Genomic DNA, 17,202 nt, shown 5'->3' with positions numbered 1-17,202 from the left:
TATATCACTAGTGTAAAGTTATGTAATATTCATTGTTATACTACTACTACTACTACTACTACTACTACTAATAATAATAATAATACAATAAATCAATAGTAATTGTATTATATTCAAGCAATATACTGAATAGCATCTGTGATGTTCTGTTATGCAGCACTTTATTTGACAAAATAAAACTCCAATGCTGTATTTTGGATTGTGCTCTAAAAAAATCCCTTCATTTGATAAAAATAATACAAAATTTTGTTGGAAATTAATTGTTATATTTTCATTTGATTAAAGTTTTAAAATAATGTATTTATTTAAACACAATTTTGATGATAAAATTAAAAAAGTAAAAAAATAAATAAATGGTATCAGGACATCCCATGCAGACTCCGACAATTAACTTTAAACTTGCATTTGCATCCAAATGTATTTGCTCCATGTTGAACAAAAACCTTACACTTGTTTAAAGATAAAATTCCATGTAACTGAATATTTAATATTCTGACTGTAGTGTTTCGTACATTTTAAAGGGACAGTACACAAAAAAATTAAAGTTATCTCATCATTTACTCACCCTCATGCCATCCCAGATGTGTATGACTTTCTTCTGCTGAACAAAAACAAAGATTTTAGAAGAATATTTCAGCTCTGTAGGTCCATGCAATGCAAGTCAACAGGGTCCAAAACTTTGAAGCTCAAAAAGCACATAAATGCAGCATAAAAGTAATCCATACAACGCCAACAGTATAATCCATGTCTTCAGATATGATATGATAGGTGTGGGTGAGAAACAGATCAATATTTAAGTCCTTTTTTTACTATAAATCTCCACTTTCACTTTCACATTCTTCTTTTGTTTTTGGCGATTCACATTCTTTGTGCATATCGCCTCCTACTGGGCAGGGAGGAGAATTTAAAAAACTGCCCAACCAGTCATGTTAGAGGGCATTAATTGTTTCGAGAAAAATCAAGCACTTTTTTATAAAACTATACTTTGATTAAATAAATTCAAGCAGTAAAGAAATGTTTCTAAATAAGTATAGGCTATGGTTTCTTTTTACTAATTTTTTTTTTTTTTATGTTAATTTCACTCATTTAATTATTAGTTAATTATTTAATTTCACTTCTGTCAAAATGTAGTCATGTCATTTTGCCTGTAAGAACACACATTCGAACGAACTAACGTTTTGAAAACATGAAAACTTTCATGAATACAAGAATTTACGTCAGAATGGCTTTACGAACGATTTAAACAACAATTCGTTTTGCTCGTGTTTCATGAATAAGGCCCATTGGGCATTCTTTATTTTCCCCCTTGTTTTTAGAGACAGTGTGGCATTATATGTAGACCATATTAGGCAGAGGGGCACATCTTGTTTTGCAATTTGATGAACTTACCCACTCCAGGATGGCATCCTATAACACCACTGTTTATTCTGTATCTTTAACGTCCATGCATTTACATGCATAGCAAATAAACTCTATTCTGATTAGCAATTACTGCTTTTTCTTTTCTAGATGGCAAAGGGTGGAGAAGTACAGAGAATTCCATGGCAACATCTGCCCGCTGTCACCTGAGAAACTGGAAGGTGAGCATTCCTCATATAATTTAGCATGCCTCCTAATAAAGACATACTTTGATGCTGCTTGACATATCATCTCTATTCCAGTTTGGTCTTGGCTTGTCTGTGTTTCCCAAATGAGCATGTCGGTTTGGACTAGTTTGTGTGTCGATTTTCATCAGATCTTTTACAGACAGACACTCAACAGACACATTCATTTAAGTCAGCCTGAAATATTTACTCAGCGGGCATTATGCCGGTGTTGGGTGTTACTTAAGTAATTAAAGAGGTTGAAGTGTTGGCGGTGTAAGTTCATAACAGCAGGATGGAAGTGGGGTGCAGTGCAGGTTTGGGGGTGGGGAGGGGATATCCATGTGAATGGGCCGATCGAACATCAGGGATCAGTTTACTCTAATACACACACAGGGTTTATATATCACAGACAGGAGTGATGGGTAGGCCATGACAGTGCATGGGGATTAACCCTAGTAGTGTTGAAAACACACCGGATCTCTATGCACGTGCATGTCATTACAGTGACCCCAAAAGTATTTGGACACACATTTAAAAATGTATAAGGTCATTGACAAATAAGGTTTGTTCGAGATGATAAAAATGAGAAATCTTTTTAAAAATCTAGTTTAAAACACGACTCAGTTTGTAGAAGTGTAATATTTTTGTCCCCGTTGGTTTCATACATTTTTTAAAAACAATTGTAGCAATAAATTTTTTTTTTTTTGATAACTTTAAAAATGTCAAGTGGTATAACCATCAAGTAAAAGCAGATAAATGATGCATACACATAAAAAAAATATATATATATATATGTATATATATATTTACAGATATTAAGATATTAAGAGGTTTTTTAGGGTTACTCCATTTGACCTTATCATCAAATGTGCCATTTCATTATAATGTCAACATATCTGATATATTTAAAAAGCTTCACACACTGTCATGACCCCGTTTCCACCTGGTATTAAGATGCATTTCGGGTGATCCGATCACATGTGGTCAGCCCTAAATACATGTCTAAACGGGATCTAAAACATTTTGTGATCGGATCACAGAAACCACATATGAATGTGGTCAAAAACGCACATGACCACATCGCATTTGAGGTGTAAACGCTAACCCATCCTGTATGTGTTCCGGCAGCAGTGAAGCGCCACCCCTCACCTGTCAATCAACTGCTGCGCTAAAACAAGAGTTTAAAGTTTGCTGGTTACGAGTGACTTTAAAAGGAAATAACCATCCGATCAGACAGTTTAAAAAAGCGGATACATGCACAATCACGAGAACTTCACAGATCTTCTTCAGTGTGTCTGATATCAAAACTGACGAGAAGCACAAACACCTAAAGCTCCTTTAATAGAGGTAATTCAGTAAAATAATGGATAATTCTGCTTGGCATGTTGCGTTTGTGCTTAGATTAAATTTCAACCGCATCTGGGAGAAACAGTGTGCCATTTTCTTTGTCTTTGTGACTTTGTTGCACTTTATTATCATGCAGTAACACATTGACAGAGTGATTGATGTATGTCGTCATGAAACAAGAGACCCTCCCCTCCAAATCCAAACACAAGTTGTCACAGGAGACGCATTTAAGTCACCAGGTGTAAACAGCCATGTGTTTCACCAGACCACATGTGATCGGATCACCCAAAACGCATCGTAATACCAGGTGGAAACGGGGTCTAAAGGGGTCCGCTCTGTTTTATGGGTTTCTTGTCACATGACAACAGAATGGCAACCTAGTTGTTGGTTACACCAACTGAGTTTGATATAGTGGACAGAAGTTTTTTGAATATTAATTTTATATATATATATATATATATATATATATATATATATATATATATATATATATATATATAAATTAAATTCACTGCTTTTTAAAAAAAAGGAATAATTCAAAATATTTCAAAGTACTTATGCTAACATTTTTTTTTTCAAGAATATCAGCTTTAAACTGCTTCTTTATTTTTACATAAATTAAAGTTGTAAAATATTCATATTTTAAAAACTTTTATCCAGCAAATTAAATTAAAGTCAGTAAAAAATAGAAGTCTTAGGGCCCTATTTTAAGAGCGCAAGCATTACACACAGCGCAATGCCATAAGTCATAAGCACAAAATCAGTGGGGATGGCCATGAGGTTTTGGTCGTGTAAGCATGTGCTAAGTCTAGATGCAAGTGGGTTTAACGAAATCGCCCGCTCAATGCCCAAAAGGCTTGACCAAGTGCAATTTAATTCTGAGGCTCTTCTCTGGTTATCCCACTGTCTTCATCCTATTATATCCACCTTTTTCCTGGGGGTCTTACTGGGGAAATGAATATGGGTGGGACTTCTGCCAGAAGTCGTTCTACAGCATTCCCTAGCTCTGGCTGCAGTCATTTTAAGACCCTGTTTACAGCTGGTAATAAGACGCGTTTCAGATGATCCGATCGCAAAGGTCAGCGTTATAGTTGTAAATGGGGTACAAGATGTATACACATACAGAGGTAGTAAAAAAACACTTCGCATTTGTGGTTTAAAACGGTGTCCTGATATGTCCCGGACAGCAGAAAGCACCACCTCTTACTAGTCAATCATCTGCCAAACAAATGTTTAAACTTACGTGCGGATTTAAAAGGAAATAACCATCTGATCTGAAAACCTGAAACGCAAATATGAGAACTTCACGGTTCTGCCTCAGTGTGTCTGTCTGATTTGAACATGCAGGGTGACAAGATGACAAGCACACACATCTGAAGCTGAACTAACATAGGTACTCCACTAAAACAACCGATAAATTTGCTCGAATGTTGCGTTTGTGCTTAGATTCAATCTCAACTGGCATATTTCTATGACAGTGACACACGCTCCTTTTATATGCATGGAAAATGCGATTCTCATCAGAATGTGGATGTAGGCTCCATTTAATTAAAGAGAATGTAAGTATTACTAATCATTTTCATCTACTGACACACAAATCATGGCTAGTATTAACAGTGATTGTATCGTCACACATTTCACTTCTACCAGTCCATTTTAATTTTGAAAAATTAAATTAATTTATTGAAACACGAAAAAATTTATCCAAATATATTTCTAAACTCAAATTACACTTCAAAACAAAACGAAAATATAATCAAAATAATGAAGTGGTCAAAAAAATCATACCAAATCCAAACATTTTACTCTCTCCTTATTCCACCGGCCCCTTTTGCAGTGACTTAAAAATCACTCTACGACAACAGGAGGAAAAATACCAAATTAGATCATAAATACAACTGTAAATATAAACATAATGATAATAATTGAAAAATAAGCCATGACATTAACAATTCTAATTTTTTTCTCAAAACAGCTACGACAGTGATTGTCAGGGTCTTAATTTAAAGGAGCAATATGTAATATATTTACTGTACTAAAGCATACAATTATCATAATATGTTATCAAAGATTAAGGAAACATGCTAAGTTGAAATACTGGCTTCTCCGAAAACAATGCTACAGCCAGTATATTCTACTTTGAAATGTCCGTTCCGGGACGGAATTTCTGTTTGTGTTTTGGCTTGTGTGATCCCGCCCACTGCCCATTTCCCAACAGTATTTCGACACCCCGGGTTGCCAGATTTGAAACAAGTTAGCGGGCAAACACAGCGTGCTGTAGCCATGGAAGCCAGCAATACATCTAGCTAACATTGACAGAGTTATAAAAATCTGGTTTATAATTCCACATGAGCTGGTTTATAATTTGCAAACAATAAAAACATTACAAACATATACATTAGCTGATCAACTTACAGTGTAAGGCTCGTCGCTTGCCATTGTCAGTTTACTCATTCCTGTTGCGTGTCCTCAACCTGGCAACCCACGTGAGCTGGGGAGTCTGGGGAGGAGGGGGCAGGGGATACAACTCTCTCCAATATTTTGAATTTGGACTGTAGTACCTATTTTAAACGCTTGATGTAAATGTTACATATAGCTCCTTTAAAGTTCATATACAGTATTTTCGTAGTTTGGACATGAACTTTATTACCATCTGCTGGTGGAATCTCCAAACTGCAAATGCTGGAACTGAATTTGGACATTGTGCTGAGTTAAGACATAGTATTGAAACGTCTTAGTGCAACGACCAAATTTTTACGAAAACAGCTAATTTTGCTTTGCGCTACTTCATTTACATACAATACAACCACAGTTTGCATGCCTAAACCCACAGTAGCACAGACACTCCCACCCATGCCCATTTGCGCTTTGCGCTGGCACGAAAATTGGATAAGATGTTGCGCATGGTCGTAGTGCTTTGCGCACTCACAAAAATAGAGAACTTCAATTCTTGAAAAAATAAATGTTGACACAAGTAGTTTGGAATAATCTTCCAAATAGTGTCTCTTAAATAAATGAGCAGTGAAACAGTTTTGTTTTAAAATATTATTGATAAAAAATGTTTTTAACTTTTGTCCACTAAATTAAATTCAGGTGGTGTAACCAACATGCAGGTAACCATTCTGTTGTCATGTGAAAAAAACAAAACAAAAAAAACATGAAACAGAGAGGACCGCTTTAGACCATCATGAATGTGTGAAAAGTAAAAACAAAAAAATATCAGATATGTTTATTTATCCCCTTTTCTCCCCAATTTTGGAATGCCCAATTCCCACTACTTAGTAGGTCCTCGTGGTGGCGCGGTTACTCACCTCAATGGAGGACAATGGAGGGTGGTGGAGGACAAGTCTCAGTTGCCTCCACTTCTGAGACCGTCAATCCGCGCATCTTATCACGTGGCTCGTTGTGCATGACACCGCGGTGACTCACAGCATGTGGAGGCTCATGCTACTCTCCGCGATCCACGCACAACTTACCACACGCCCCATTGAGAGCGAGAACCACTAATCGTGACCACGAGGAGGTTACCCCATGTGACTTTACTCTCCCTAGCAACCGGGCCAATTTGGTTGCTTAGGAGACCTGGCTGGAGTCACTCAGCACTCCCTGGATTCGAACTCGCGACTCCAGGGGTGGTAGCCAGCGTCAGTACTCACTGAGCTACCCAAGCCCCCAGAGTATTTTTCAGACATTTATGACTCAAATTCATATTTGTAAAAAAATACTTCTTACCTTTAAATTAATTATTACTTTAACCTTACATGTATTTAAGGTGAGAGTATTTTAATACCTTTAAATTGATGGTTACACCACTTGATATTTCTAAAGTTATGAAAGAAAGACTTTTATTTGTAGAAAATGCAATAAATGTTTAATGTTATTTTTCATTAAAAAAAAAAAATTATGAATCCAACATGACCTCAAAGATTAGATTTCAATGAAATTTCAACAAACGTGTTTTAAACTAGATTTCTAATTTTTATAATCTCGGACAATCTTATTTGTCAACGACCCATATACTACACAAAGTGCCTTTAAAGCACTAAAAAAAATTATGTTTTATTATTAATATTACTGTCTGCTCTTTCTTTAAGATGATTCACATTAGTAATGCATTACATACTATACTTCTGCATTCTGACTTTTGTTCTCTTCTCGTGCTTGTAGGTGATTCTGTTAGTTTTTGTGTGTATTCTGGGTCTGATTGATGGACATTACCTGCAGGATGAGACAGAGGAACCACACACCAGCATACTAGGAACCCATTCAACCTTTCCAGACCGACCCCAGAAGAAAGCAGACCAGTGGCTGAGCAAAGAACCCTGGGCAGGTCTGCATGGTCAGTACCCCATAGACACTGTATCTTAAAGCATATAAGGGGCTAGTTGTCATATATATAGACCATTTCATGGACTGATCGTTGGTGACGTCAAGTGACGTCATTGTTCCATGAACATTTCTTGCTTGTGAAAACAGAGACTATTTAGCAGAGACAGGCCACTTCTATTAAAATTAATGGGAGAAATTGGAACGCCCAACGGCAGCCAATGGTCAACCCGCCTTACAGGTAAAATAGCCAATCACCTTTTAGATACAGAAATCACCTGTCAGTCAACTCGAGAACACGCATGCAAAGAGACTTTGTTGAAAGGACCCGGAAATACGTCTGTTTATACGTCTGTTTTTGTTTACATTCTTGAAATGGTCTATACTGTATTGTTATATTACTTGGGGTAGGTTATTTTTGGAAGTCAGTTTCTGTATAGGCACACATCATAAAGTCTTGGCTACAAAAAAGTTTGAAAAGGTTCTACTGCAAGAACAAAACACGTATTTGTTTAATTTAGAAATTAGTTATTTAGAAATAACCCACTTGTTAACTTTCCCGTGTGATATCTACCTTTCACTTCACTTAAGAAGACACATCCAGCTTTAACATATTTGCAAAACCTTTTATTACAGTTGGAGACTATACGTCTGTATCTACAGTAAAATGAACCTATCAAAACATTTACTGTTATGTGTGATGATAGATGTGTGCAATTTCCAAATTATATGCTGTCATAAAATGTATATCAAAGGTTGTGTAGCAAACCATCTTGCCAGTTCTGTAGCAGATAGAAGCCCATGCATTTTCACCAAGCTGTCGTAGGTGTTTCTCTTTTATAGTTCTGTAGTCTTCGTTTAACTATTAAATTTGTCTCAGATGTTTCTCCTACTATTTTAGTCTGAGACTATTTTATCTGAAGTGTTCTCAAGCTTCATTGCTGTTACATTTTCTGATACCTTCCAGTCTCACCTGTCAGAGGTTTGAATCCTTTGGGACTGATGCTTTACACTTTCAGTCTACTCAAACAAAAGCAAAAATACTCCACAAAGCCTTAACGGGCGAAACGATGTCCGGGTCACATTTCACCCCACAATCAAAAGAATGAAATAAGACATTATATTTAGCAAAGAAAATGAAGCTAGGACCATTAAGATTTTTTTGCATTGTAACATTATTTTTCATGACAATTAAACACATCCCACCCCCCAAATTCTCCTTACTGTAAAAAAAAATTAAAAAAAATAAAAAACAATATATATATATATATATATATATATATATATATATATATATAATGCTCTATTAAGATTACATATTTTATATTTATATTTACATTATTGTATTTATAATAATGTTAAAAATAGAGCATTATATATATATATATATATATATATATATATATATATATATATATATATATATATATATATATATATATATAATTTATTTATTTATTTTTAATTATTAATATATATATATATAATGCTCTATTGTTAACATTATTATAAATACAATAATGTAAATATAAATAAAATATGTAATCTTATAAAAAACATAATTCTAAAATTATATAAATAATAGTTTATTATTTATAGATTATTATTAATAATATATATTGTAAATATACTGTATGTCATGGTAGTGTTTGTTGTACTACCTTTCATTTATGCTTATTTAAATAAAATAAAATAAAAAATGTTAAAAAAATTAATTAAATATTTAAATAAAATAATTGTATTACAGTATTTTTAATTGTAATACATTGAAAAATACTGTATTGTAATTGTAAATCACAACTACGAATAATGGGAATTAAAAAAAAAAATTTTGGTCATGAAAGTTATGTTACATTGAAAAAAAAATCTATTTCATTTTCTTTATGTAAAATATAATGTCTTTTTTTTTTTTTTTTTATGATTTTGGGTTGAAATGTGACCTGGACATTTTTTCGTGACATTCACCCTAACACCTTAAAGTCACCATTTATGGACCCTTTGTCTGTTGAAATTTAAGATGATGTTATTGTTATCTTCTGATTCAATTCTGTGTTATGTCGCTGTGACAGTCAGCACCTTGCTTCAAGGCAAATTCCTTGCTTATTCTTCTATTTTTATTTTAGTCCTTTCATTCTGTGTAATTAAAATATTTGTGTACATAATAATGCAAAAAAAACAAAAAAAAAACATTTGTGGAATGTAAAGTCAGATACTCTTAGAGGCCTAAATTATTTTATTCTAAAGGTAAAAGAATGTAAAAATGCTACAGTAAAAAAACCAGTTGCAAGGGAGGGTAGAGTTACATGGGGTAACCTCCTCGTGGTCGCAATAATGTTTCTCTCGGTGGGGCACGTGGTGAGTTGTGCGTGGATGCCGCGGAGAATAGCGTGAGCCTCCACGCGCTCTACGTCTCCACGGTAATGCGCTCAACAAGCAACGTGATAATTGACGGTCTCAGACGCGGAGGAAACTGAGATTGGTCCTCCACCACCCGGATTGAGGCGAGTCACTACGCCACCACGAGGACTTAGAGTGCATTGGGAATTGGGCATTCCAAACTGGAGAGAAAAGGGGAGAAAAAAAAAAAAATATATATATATATATATATATATATGGTGGCTCAACTGGTTCTGACCAGAAGATTGGGGGTTCAAGCCCCAGCATTGCCAAGATGCCACTGTTGGGCCCTTGACCCTATCCGCTCCAGCTGACCCTGCACTCTGACCCCAGCTTAGCTGGGATATGTGATAAAACGAATTTCACTGTATATGTTAAAAAATGTTTAATGTGTGACAATAATAAAGGCTTCTTCACATATATATATATATATATATATATATATATATATATATATATATTATTTCCATCAAGAAATGCCTGGAAACGTCCACCAGGTGGCAGCAGACATTTAGTAAATTTTGATTATGTTAATGATGCAGGCTTTAGAAAATAGCGTACCAAATTTGATACAGGCAGCATTATAGGGTTAAAATTTCAGTGAAAAACAATAAACAATAAATAATAATTTTGTACAAAAACAAACAGAACTTAGTTTTTCATGACCACCGCCCTCTCTGTGAACCTTAAAATTATATAGGTCACTTTGTTTTGCTCTGCCTAAACGCCCTCTTTAAATGTGAAATGAAAACCAGTACTTTACTGCTTACTCGCGAGCTGCGGGTTTGCTGTTGGGTCCAATATAGTTTTAACTGCCCCATCAATCAATTTCAGTCTCTTTGCAAAGATGCATTACATTGTGACAGATTTGCAAAACAATCCATACAAACTCTTCGGATCAAACTGAAATTATTCAGTTTAATTCAAAGGATCTTGTTAAAAATAAACATAAGCCACTTGTTTCTAACGTTGGGATTTTTATGAAGGATATGCAGAGTGGTAGGTGCTACACTCATCTGGTGTTTACAAAAACTGCATCTATTTTACTTACATTACCTCTCCAAGTTTCAGAACACCCAATAGGCACTGTTGACGTGTAATCGCGGGCCGTTATGTTAATGTTTTATATTTCTGGATTTCAGAACGAATTATTCTTACAGCTTAGTTTCAATAAATGCTCCTTTTGAACTGGGCAGGACGTTTTGAGTTCTGAAAGTTACAGCATGTCATCATAGAACATCAAGCTGTTTTATCCCAAAAGATAAAAGAAAATTAAATTCCTTATTATTTAATTAAATGACCCATGTAATGCTGAAATCTCAGTGTTAACATGAAGCCATCAGTGGTGTTATGCAATATAGTATTATTCCAAACATCCTCCGTGCAGGTTTTGACACAGCAAATTGCTCTCTTGGAAGCTAATTACCCCAGTCTTTGCCTGAAGAAACTTTTAATTCATATTCCTAGTTTCTCCTCACTGAGTGACTTTAAACAAAAATCTATAAACAGGATGTAGCATGTCAGGGGTTGTTTTCAATGCTGTGTAACTCTGCAGCATGAGTTGTACATACAGTACAATAACAGTCGAGGGTCGTGGTGATAATGTGTCCTGCCAATAGCGTAAAGAATTTTACAGTGGTGTGAACTCGGTTGAGAGGCATTTACTGTTACACAATCAGCGGTTTAGGTGTGAACCAGGGCCACTGGTGTTATCACCTTTTTAAATGTCAGTGTTACATTACAGCGGGCATCGGATGGGCCTTGTACAGTCAGGAATGATATTTTAATCCATCAGAGACACGTGCTGCCAGCTGTCCTCTCTGGAGATGAGCTTTTAAACGGATAGTTCATGCAAAAATTGAGATTTTGTCATCAGTTACTCAGCCTCATGTTGTTTTAAACCTTTCTTTTTTTGAAAACACAACAATAGATCTTTTACATAAATGAAAGTGAAGGGGGACTGGGGTTGTCAAGCTCCAAAAATACAAAAACAAAATGTGTGTTATACCTGTATATTGATAAGGTTTGTGTGAGGAATAGACTGAAATTTAAGTCATTATTCACTGAAAATGTGGGTCGTGTTCAGGTTTGATGGCAATGATGTGAAAAACCAATAACACTTAAAGTCATTAGTCAAGTTTAGAATTTAAATTATGTCAAAAGTCTGAATATCGCAATAACAATTTGCGATTAAAGCAGCGTTTCGATCCCGTGTGTTTAAGAAAATAAAATTGTCATTTATGTGGAAACTGGCGCAAAATAGAAATAAAAAAATAAAAAAGGTGCACTCTTTTAGACTTTTGTATTTTTTTTTTTTTTTTAACTGTGGGAGTTGTAGTTAAAGTTTCTAAATGTGTTTAAGCTACTATTTTTCATAAATAATTTTCAGCAAAATAAATTCAGCAAGACTAGTTATAATATTCTGACTGTTCACATGAAATGAACACTTTACTACGGACCCCCTTACTACAGGGCGGGAATGTTTCCCTCGTAATAAATTTACCATGGTTTTACTACAGTAACCATATTTTAACCATGATATCCGTAGTGAAACCATAATGATAATACAGGAAAACGAAAACTATGGTAATATAAATCATAATTTTGTGGGTATCATGGTTTTACCATGCAAATACTACATAGTTTAACTATGGATTTTAGTAATATTATAGTAATATTATAGTAACACTTTCAAATAAGGTTCCATTTATTACCATTAGTAAACAACATTAGTTAACATGAACTAACAATGAATAATACTATTACAGCATTAATTAATCTGGGTTAATGTTAATTTCAACATATGATTTTTAAAGTCAAAAGTTGTATATGTTAACATTAGTTATTGTACTACGAACTTACATTAACAATGAAATATTGCATTTTTTATTACCGAAGATTAAGAAATACCATAAAAAATATTTTGTTTATTGTAAGTTAATGATACCTAATGCATTTACTAATGTTAACAAATGTAACCTTATAATAAAGTGCTAACAATATTATAGACTGTAGTAACCGTAGTTTTGGGCGGAAATCATGTTTTTTCTATAGTAATATTGTAGTAACCATGAACCTTTTATTTTATTTTTTGATGGAAACGATGGTTTTACTATAGTAATATTGTAGTAACAATGAAAAGTAAGTGAAGTAACCATGTTTTGTTTTTTTGGCATAAACCATGCCTTTTTTTTCCTTTTTTCTTTTTTTAATCCCCTTTTCTCCCCAATTTGGAATGCCCAATTCCCACTACTTAGTAGGTCCTCGTGGTGGCGCGGTTACTCACCTCAATCCGGGTGGTGGAGGACAAGATTCAGTTGCCTCCGCTTCTGAGACAGTCAGTCCGCGCATCTTATCACGTGGCTTGTTGTGCATGACACCGCGGAGACTCACGGCATGTGGAGGCTCATGCTACTCTCCACGATCTATGCACAACTTACCACGCACCCCATTGAGAGCGAGAACCACTAATCATGACCACGAGGAGGTTACCCCATGTGACTCCACCCTCCCTAGCAACCGGGCCAATTTGGTTGCTTAGGAGACCTGGCTGGAGTCACTCAGCACGCCCTGGATTCAAACTCGCGACTCCAGGGGGGGTAGCCAGCGTCAGTACTCGCTGAGCTACCCAGGCCACCAAGAAATCATGCTTTTAATACAGTATACTGTATCCATATAGAAACCATGGTTTTATTTTAGATTAACCATGGTTAATCTTGTGGTTATTATAGTTTTACTACAAATACCATGGTATTTGTAGTAAAATCAAAATAACCACAAAATTATGACTTTTATTACAATAGTTTTTACTTTTTGTTTTCCTGTATTAGTAGGCCTACTATGGTTTTACTACGAATATCAAGGTTAAAATATGGTTATTATAGTAAAACCATGATACATTTTTTGCGAGGGAATTCAAATTATTGCTAGATATGAATTAAATTATATAATAAACCAACTTTGGTCATGTGAATGACGGTATACGACAGTCACCACCGAAGACCATTTTTGAGGAAAAACCCTGATAGAGCATGAGTTGTGAACATTTTTGGTGTTTACAGCTTTTTTTTAGTCATTTTGGGTATTGACAGTCCCAGTCCCCATTTACTTTCATTATATGGAAAAGATCGGCCAGGTTATTCTTCAAAAATGTACCTATTGGTGTGCCATGGGAGAAAAAAAGTCTAGGGGTTTTCAACAATATGTGGTTAAGTAAATTAGTAAATGACAGAATTAAAATTTTTGGCAGACCATTCCTTTAACACTTCCAACTTTTTTTATTTTAGTCATAATTTCTGTCTTTTAAATTTAGTCAATATGTCATCAGGTCATATTCATTAATTTTAGTCAATTTTAAATTGCATTTAAGTCGACAAAAACAAATATATATTTTTTTAGTTGATGATAAAGTGCAAATTGGAACAATCATGTATCAAACTGTAACAGACCAAACTTTAACTAAATATTCAAATATTTTTTTAAACTACTTACAGTTATTAAAACACGTATCAAACATGTTAAAGATGAATATGTTTAACATATTAATGTTCATTATCGTTGAATTAACACTGCCCGTGGTCACTACAATTTACGTGTTTTTTTGTTTCTTTAGATTCCTCCTTGGCTGAGGAGGGTGAGGGACATCGAATCCGGTGGCAGCGTTCCTCTACAAACGCCTCCAGTTTGAGGAAATCCCCTAAGAACCGCAAGGAACGTCGTAACCGGACGCGAGGTCGCAGCAGTCAGGACTGTCGTTTGGAGAAGAAGGAGATGAGGGTGCGTGAGCTGGGGCTTGGATATGACTCGGACGAAATCGTGATGTTCAAGTACTGTGTTGGGACGTGCATGAGTGCCCGCAGGAACTACGACTTGGCCCTGAAGGTGCTGACAGATAATGGCAGCATTCCAAGCCGCAAGGTGAGCACCCATCCCTGCTGCAGGCCGACGCGCTTTGAGACCGTCTCGTTCATGGATGCACAGACAAGCTGGCAGACCATCAAATGGCTTTCAGCAGCCAACTGCACCTGTGTGGGATGAGAGAGACAAAGAAAACGCAACCGGTAAAATCAGTCCAAAGCTATGGTTCAATCCAAAGAAATTCCTTAGAAATTCCTTGGAATTACTCTGAAAGGAAACAGCGATGCAGCGTTCCTAATGATGCCCGTATATGCTGCAGTCGAAGCTATTGTGGCTAGGGTGCAAACACAGTGGCTCTTGTACCGTGAGGAACCACAGGAACCATAGGAATAAGGGATGACCTGCAGGGTAGAGGTCACCTTGCCATGAATGCTGGTTTTTGGAGTCTGTAGAGGAGATGCAATGCCTCCTCTGACCTCAGCATCTCCATTAGAGAGCTAAAAAACATTGATGGAAGTCCTCAGATATCTGCTCCGAACTGCAGTTTTCAAATTGAAGGAACTTGAAGGTCTACTTTTCACATTTCGGCCTCTTATAAGGCAGATATTAAGAATGACATGGATACCATGAAGTTTCATTGTAACAGAACAGAAAGTGCTTATTTATAGTATATCATGTGACACCATGTCAAAAACAGGCGCGATGTGACAGGTTTTAAGCTACACGACACAACGTGACACAATTCCAGCCAATCAGAAGACATTTGAGGTTTAATAGAGCGCAACAGAACTTTTTCAGCCGTCTTGGTTCCGAAAGTATTATTTCCATTCATTTTTTCCAAAGGGATTTCATAAAATCCTTCATAAAAGAGTTCTAAGCCATTAACCAACCCAACAGCTCTGAGGTGAATCACAACATAAACTTTCATTTGAAGTACAAAAAGCATTTTAAAATCAGACTTAACATCTTTAATGAGGGAATGAACTACAATCCCATGAAGCATTGTGAATGATATAAACAAATTGCACCATTCATAGTGTGTCACGGGAGTGTGCAGTCGCTGCAGAGCTCTTTTGGTGCACTTTGCCACAATTGTCTTTTTGGTGGATTTTTCCCCTCGGGATCATGGGCAATGTAGTACTTAGTCAGGAACTCCACTATTAAATATGAATTTTAAAATATTTAGTTGAGTTAACATGGACTGATGGCTTCAACAGAAGCATTTACCATTGATTAACAACCTCAGAGCTCACGGTAGGTCTGTCTTTAAAGGTTTACAAGTTATTATTAAAAATCAATTTGCCTGGGGGCCTGGGTAGCTCAGCGAGTATTGACGCTGACTACCACCCCTGGAGTCGCGAGTTTGAATCCAGGGTGTGCTGAGTGACTCCAGCCTGGTCTCCTAAGCAACCAAATTGGCCCGGTTGCTAGGGAAGGTAGAGTCACATGGGGTAACCTCCTCGTGGTCGCGATTAGTGGTCCTCGCTCTAAATGGAGCGCGTGGTAAGTTGTGCGTGGAACGCGGAGAGTAGCATGAGCCTCCACATGCTGGGAGTCTCTGCGGTGTCATGCACAACGAGTCACATGATAAGATGCGCGGATTGACGGTCTCAGAAGCGGAGGCAACTGAGACTTGTCCTCCGCCACCCGGATTGAGGTGAGTAACCGCACCACCACGAGGACCTACTAAGTAGTGTGGATTGGGCATTCCAAATTGGGAGAAAAGGGTAGAAAAATAAAAAAATAAATAAAAAGAAAATAAAAAGAAATCAATTTGCCTATGGAAAAAATGTATGAGATTTTAAGTTTCGAAACCAGACTGTTGCACTCTATATACAGCTATTTGAAGCAGGACATTGGACCAATAAGATTCTACTGTGGCCGTAGGGCTACTGACAGAATGTTCTGTCACTCATCACAGTTGCAGCTGGTTGGACACAAATGCAGATTTACATGCAAGACATTTTATTGATTGTTGCTTTAGTGCGTTGCGCCTAATTAGGACATGATGTGATTGTCGTAAGCGTTCCCTCTCTTACTCACAAGTTCACACAAACACACGCATACTCAACTAGCCAGTAGTTTTGATGCCAGATCCAGTAACCTCTATTGATGCAATTTCAAGAAATACCTCTTTAACTTATGGTGTGTGGAATTTTTTTTACAGTGATCCTGAAAAAAAAGTACTTTTTTAAAGCATCAACATTGTTATTTTTATCAACCACTGCATGAATGGTTTTCTGTTTTACTGTAGTTATTTGAAATGAAAATGAATACTAAAATAAAAATACAAATACAGTTTCATGGCTCTAAAACATTTCAAATAAAATAAAATAATTGTTTTTTAATATTCACATTTTTAGTTTTTAATTTTATGCTAATTAAAATGAGGTCTTAAAACATACATATTCTTTTAACATATAAGTATAACTAATATGTTTCAAAATGGTTTTCATATTTCAGTAGTCACAAAAGTTAAATTGACGTTCACGAACAGAAACTAGATGCTCACAAACAAAACTCCCGTTCGCCTGAGGAAGTAACCACACAAACAGTAGGCTGCTTTTGTCAGTTGACAAAACATAAATAGTGTCATTATCATTTTATATATGTATGTTTTATGGTGTTAAAGGTATAGTTCATCCAAAAATGAAAATTCTCTCATCATTTACTCACCCCTCATGCCATC

At 35.8% G+C, this 17,202-nt stretch overlaps 1 protein-coding gene across 1 annotated transcript in view; it reads left to right on the top strand.

The window, feature by feature from the left end:
- The window catches only part of LOC127445917 (glial cell line-derived neurotrophic factor-like), a 33,861-nt gene extending 17,053 nt beyond the window's left edge, over window positions 1–16,808 (top strand). Inside the window, exons 2-4 of the mRNA XM_051706402.1 lie at window positions 1,510–1,580; window positions 7,101–7,272; window positions 14,269–16,808. Of these exons, the coding sequence (XP_051562362.1) occupies window positions 1,510–1,580; window positions 7,101–7,272; window positions 14,269–14,693 (668 nt within the window). The 3' untranslated portion in view covers window positions 14,694–16,808. The remainder of the gene's footprint in view (window positions 1–1,509; window positions 1,581–7,100; window positions 7,273–14,268) is intronic.
- Window positions 16,809–17,202: the final 394 nt, after the last annotated feature.

The sequence above is a fragment of the Myxocyprinus asiaticus genome, chromosome 9 (genome assembly GCF_019703515.2).
Source record: "Myxocyprinus asiaticus isolate MX2 ecotype Aquarium Trade chromosome 9, UBuf_Myxa_2, whole genome shotgun sequence".
NCBI classification, from domain to species: Eukaryota; Metazoa; Chordata; class Actinopteri; order Cypriniformes; family Catostomidae; genus Myxocyprinus; species Myxocyprinus asiaticus.
Note: the sequence above shows the minus strand (reverse complement) of the source record. Positions and strands in the feature narration are given on the sequence as shown.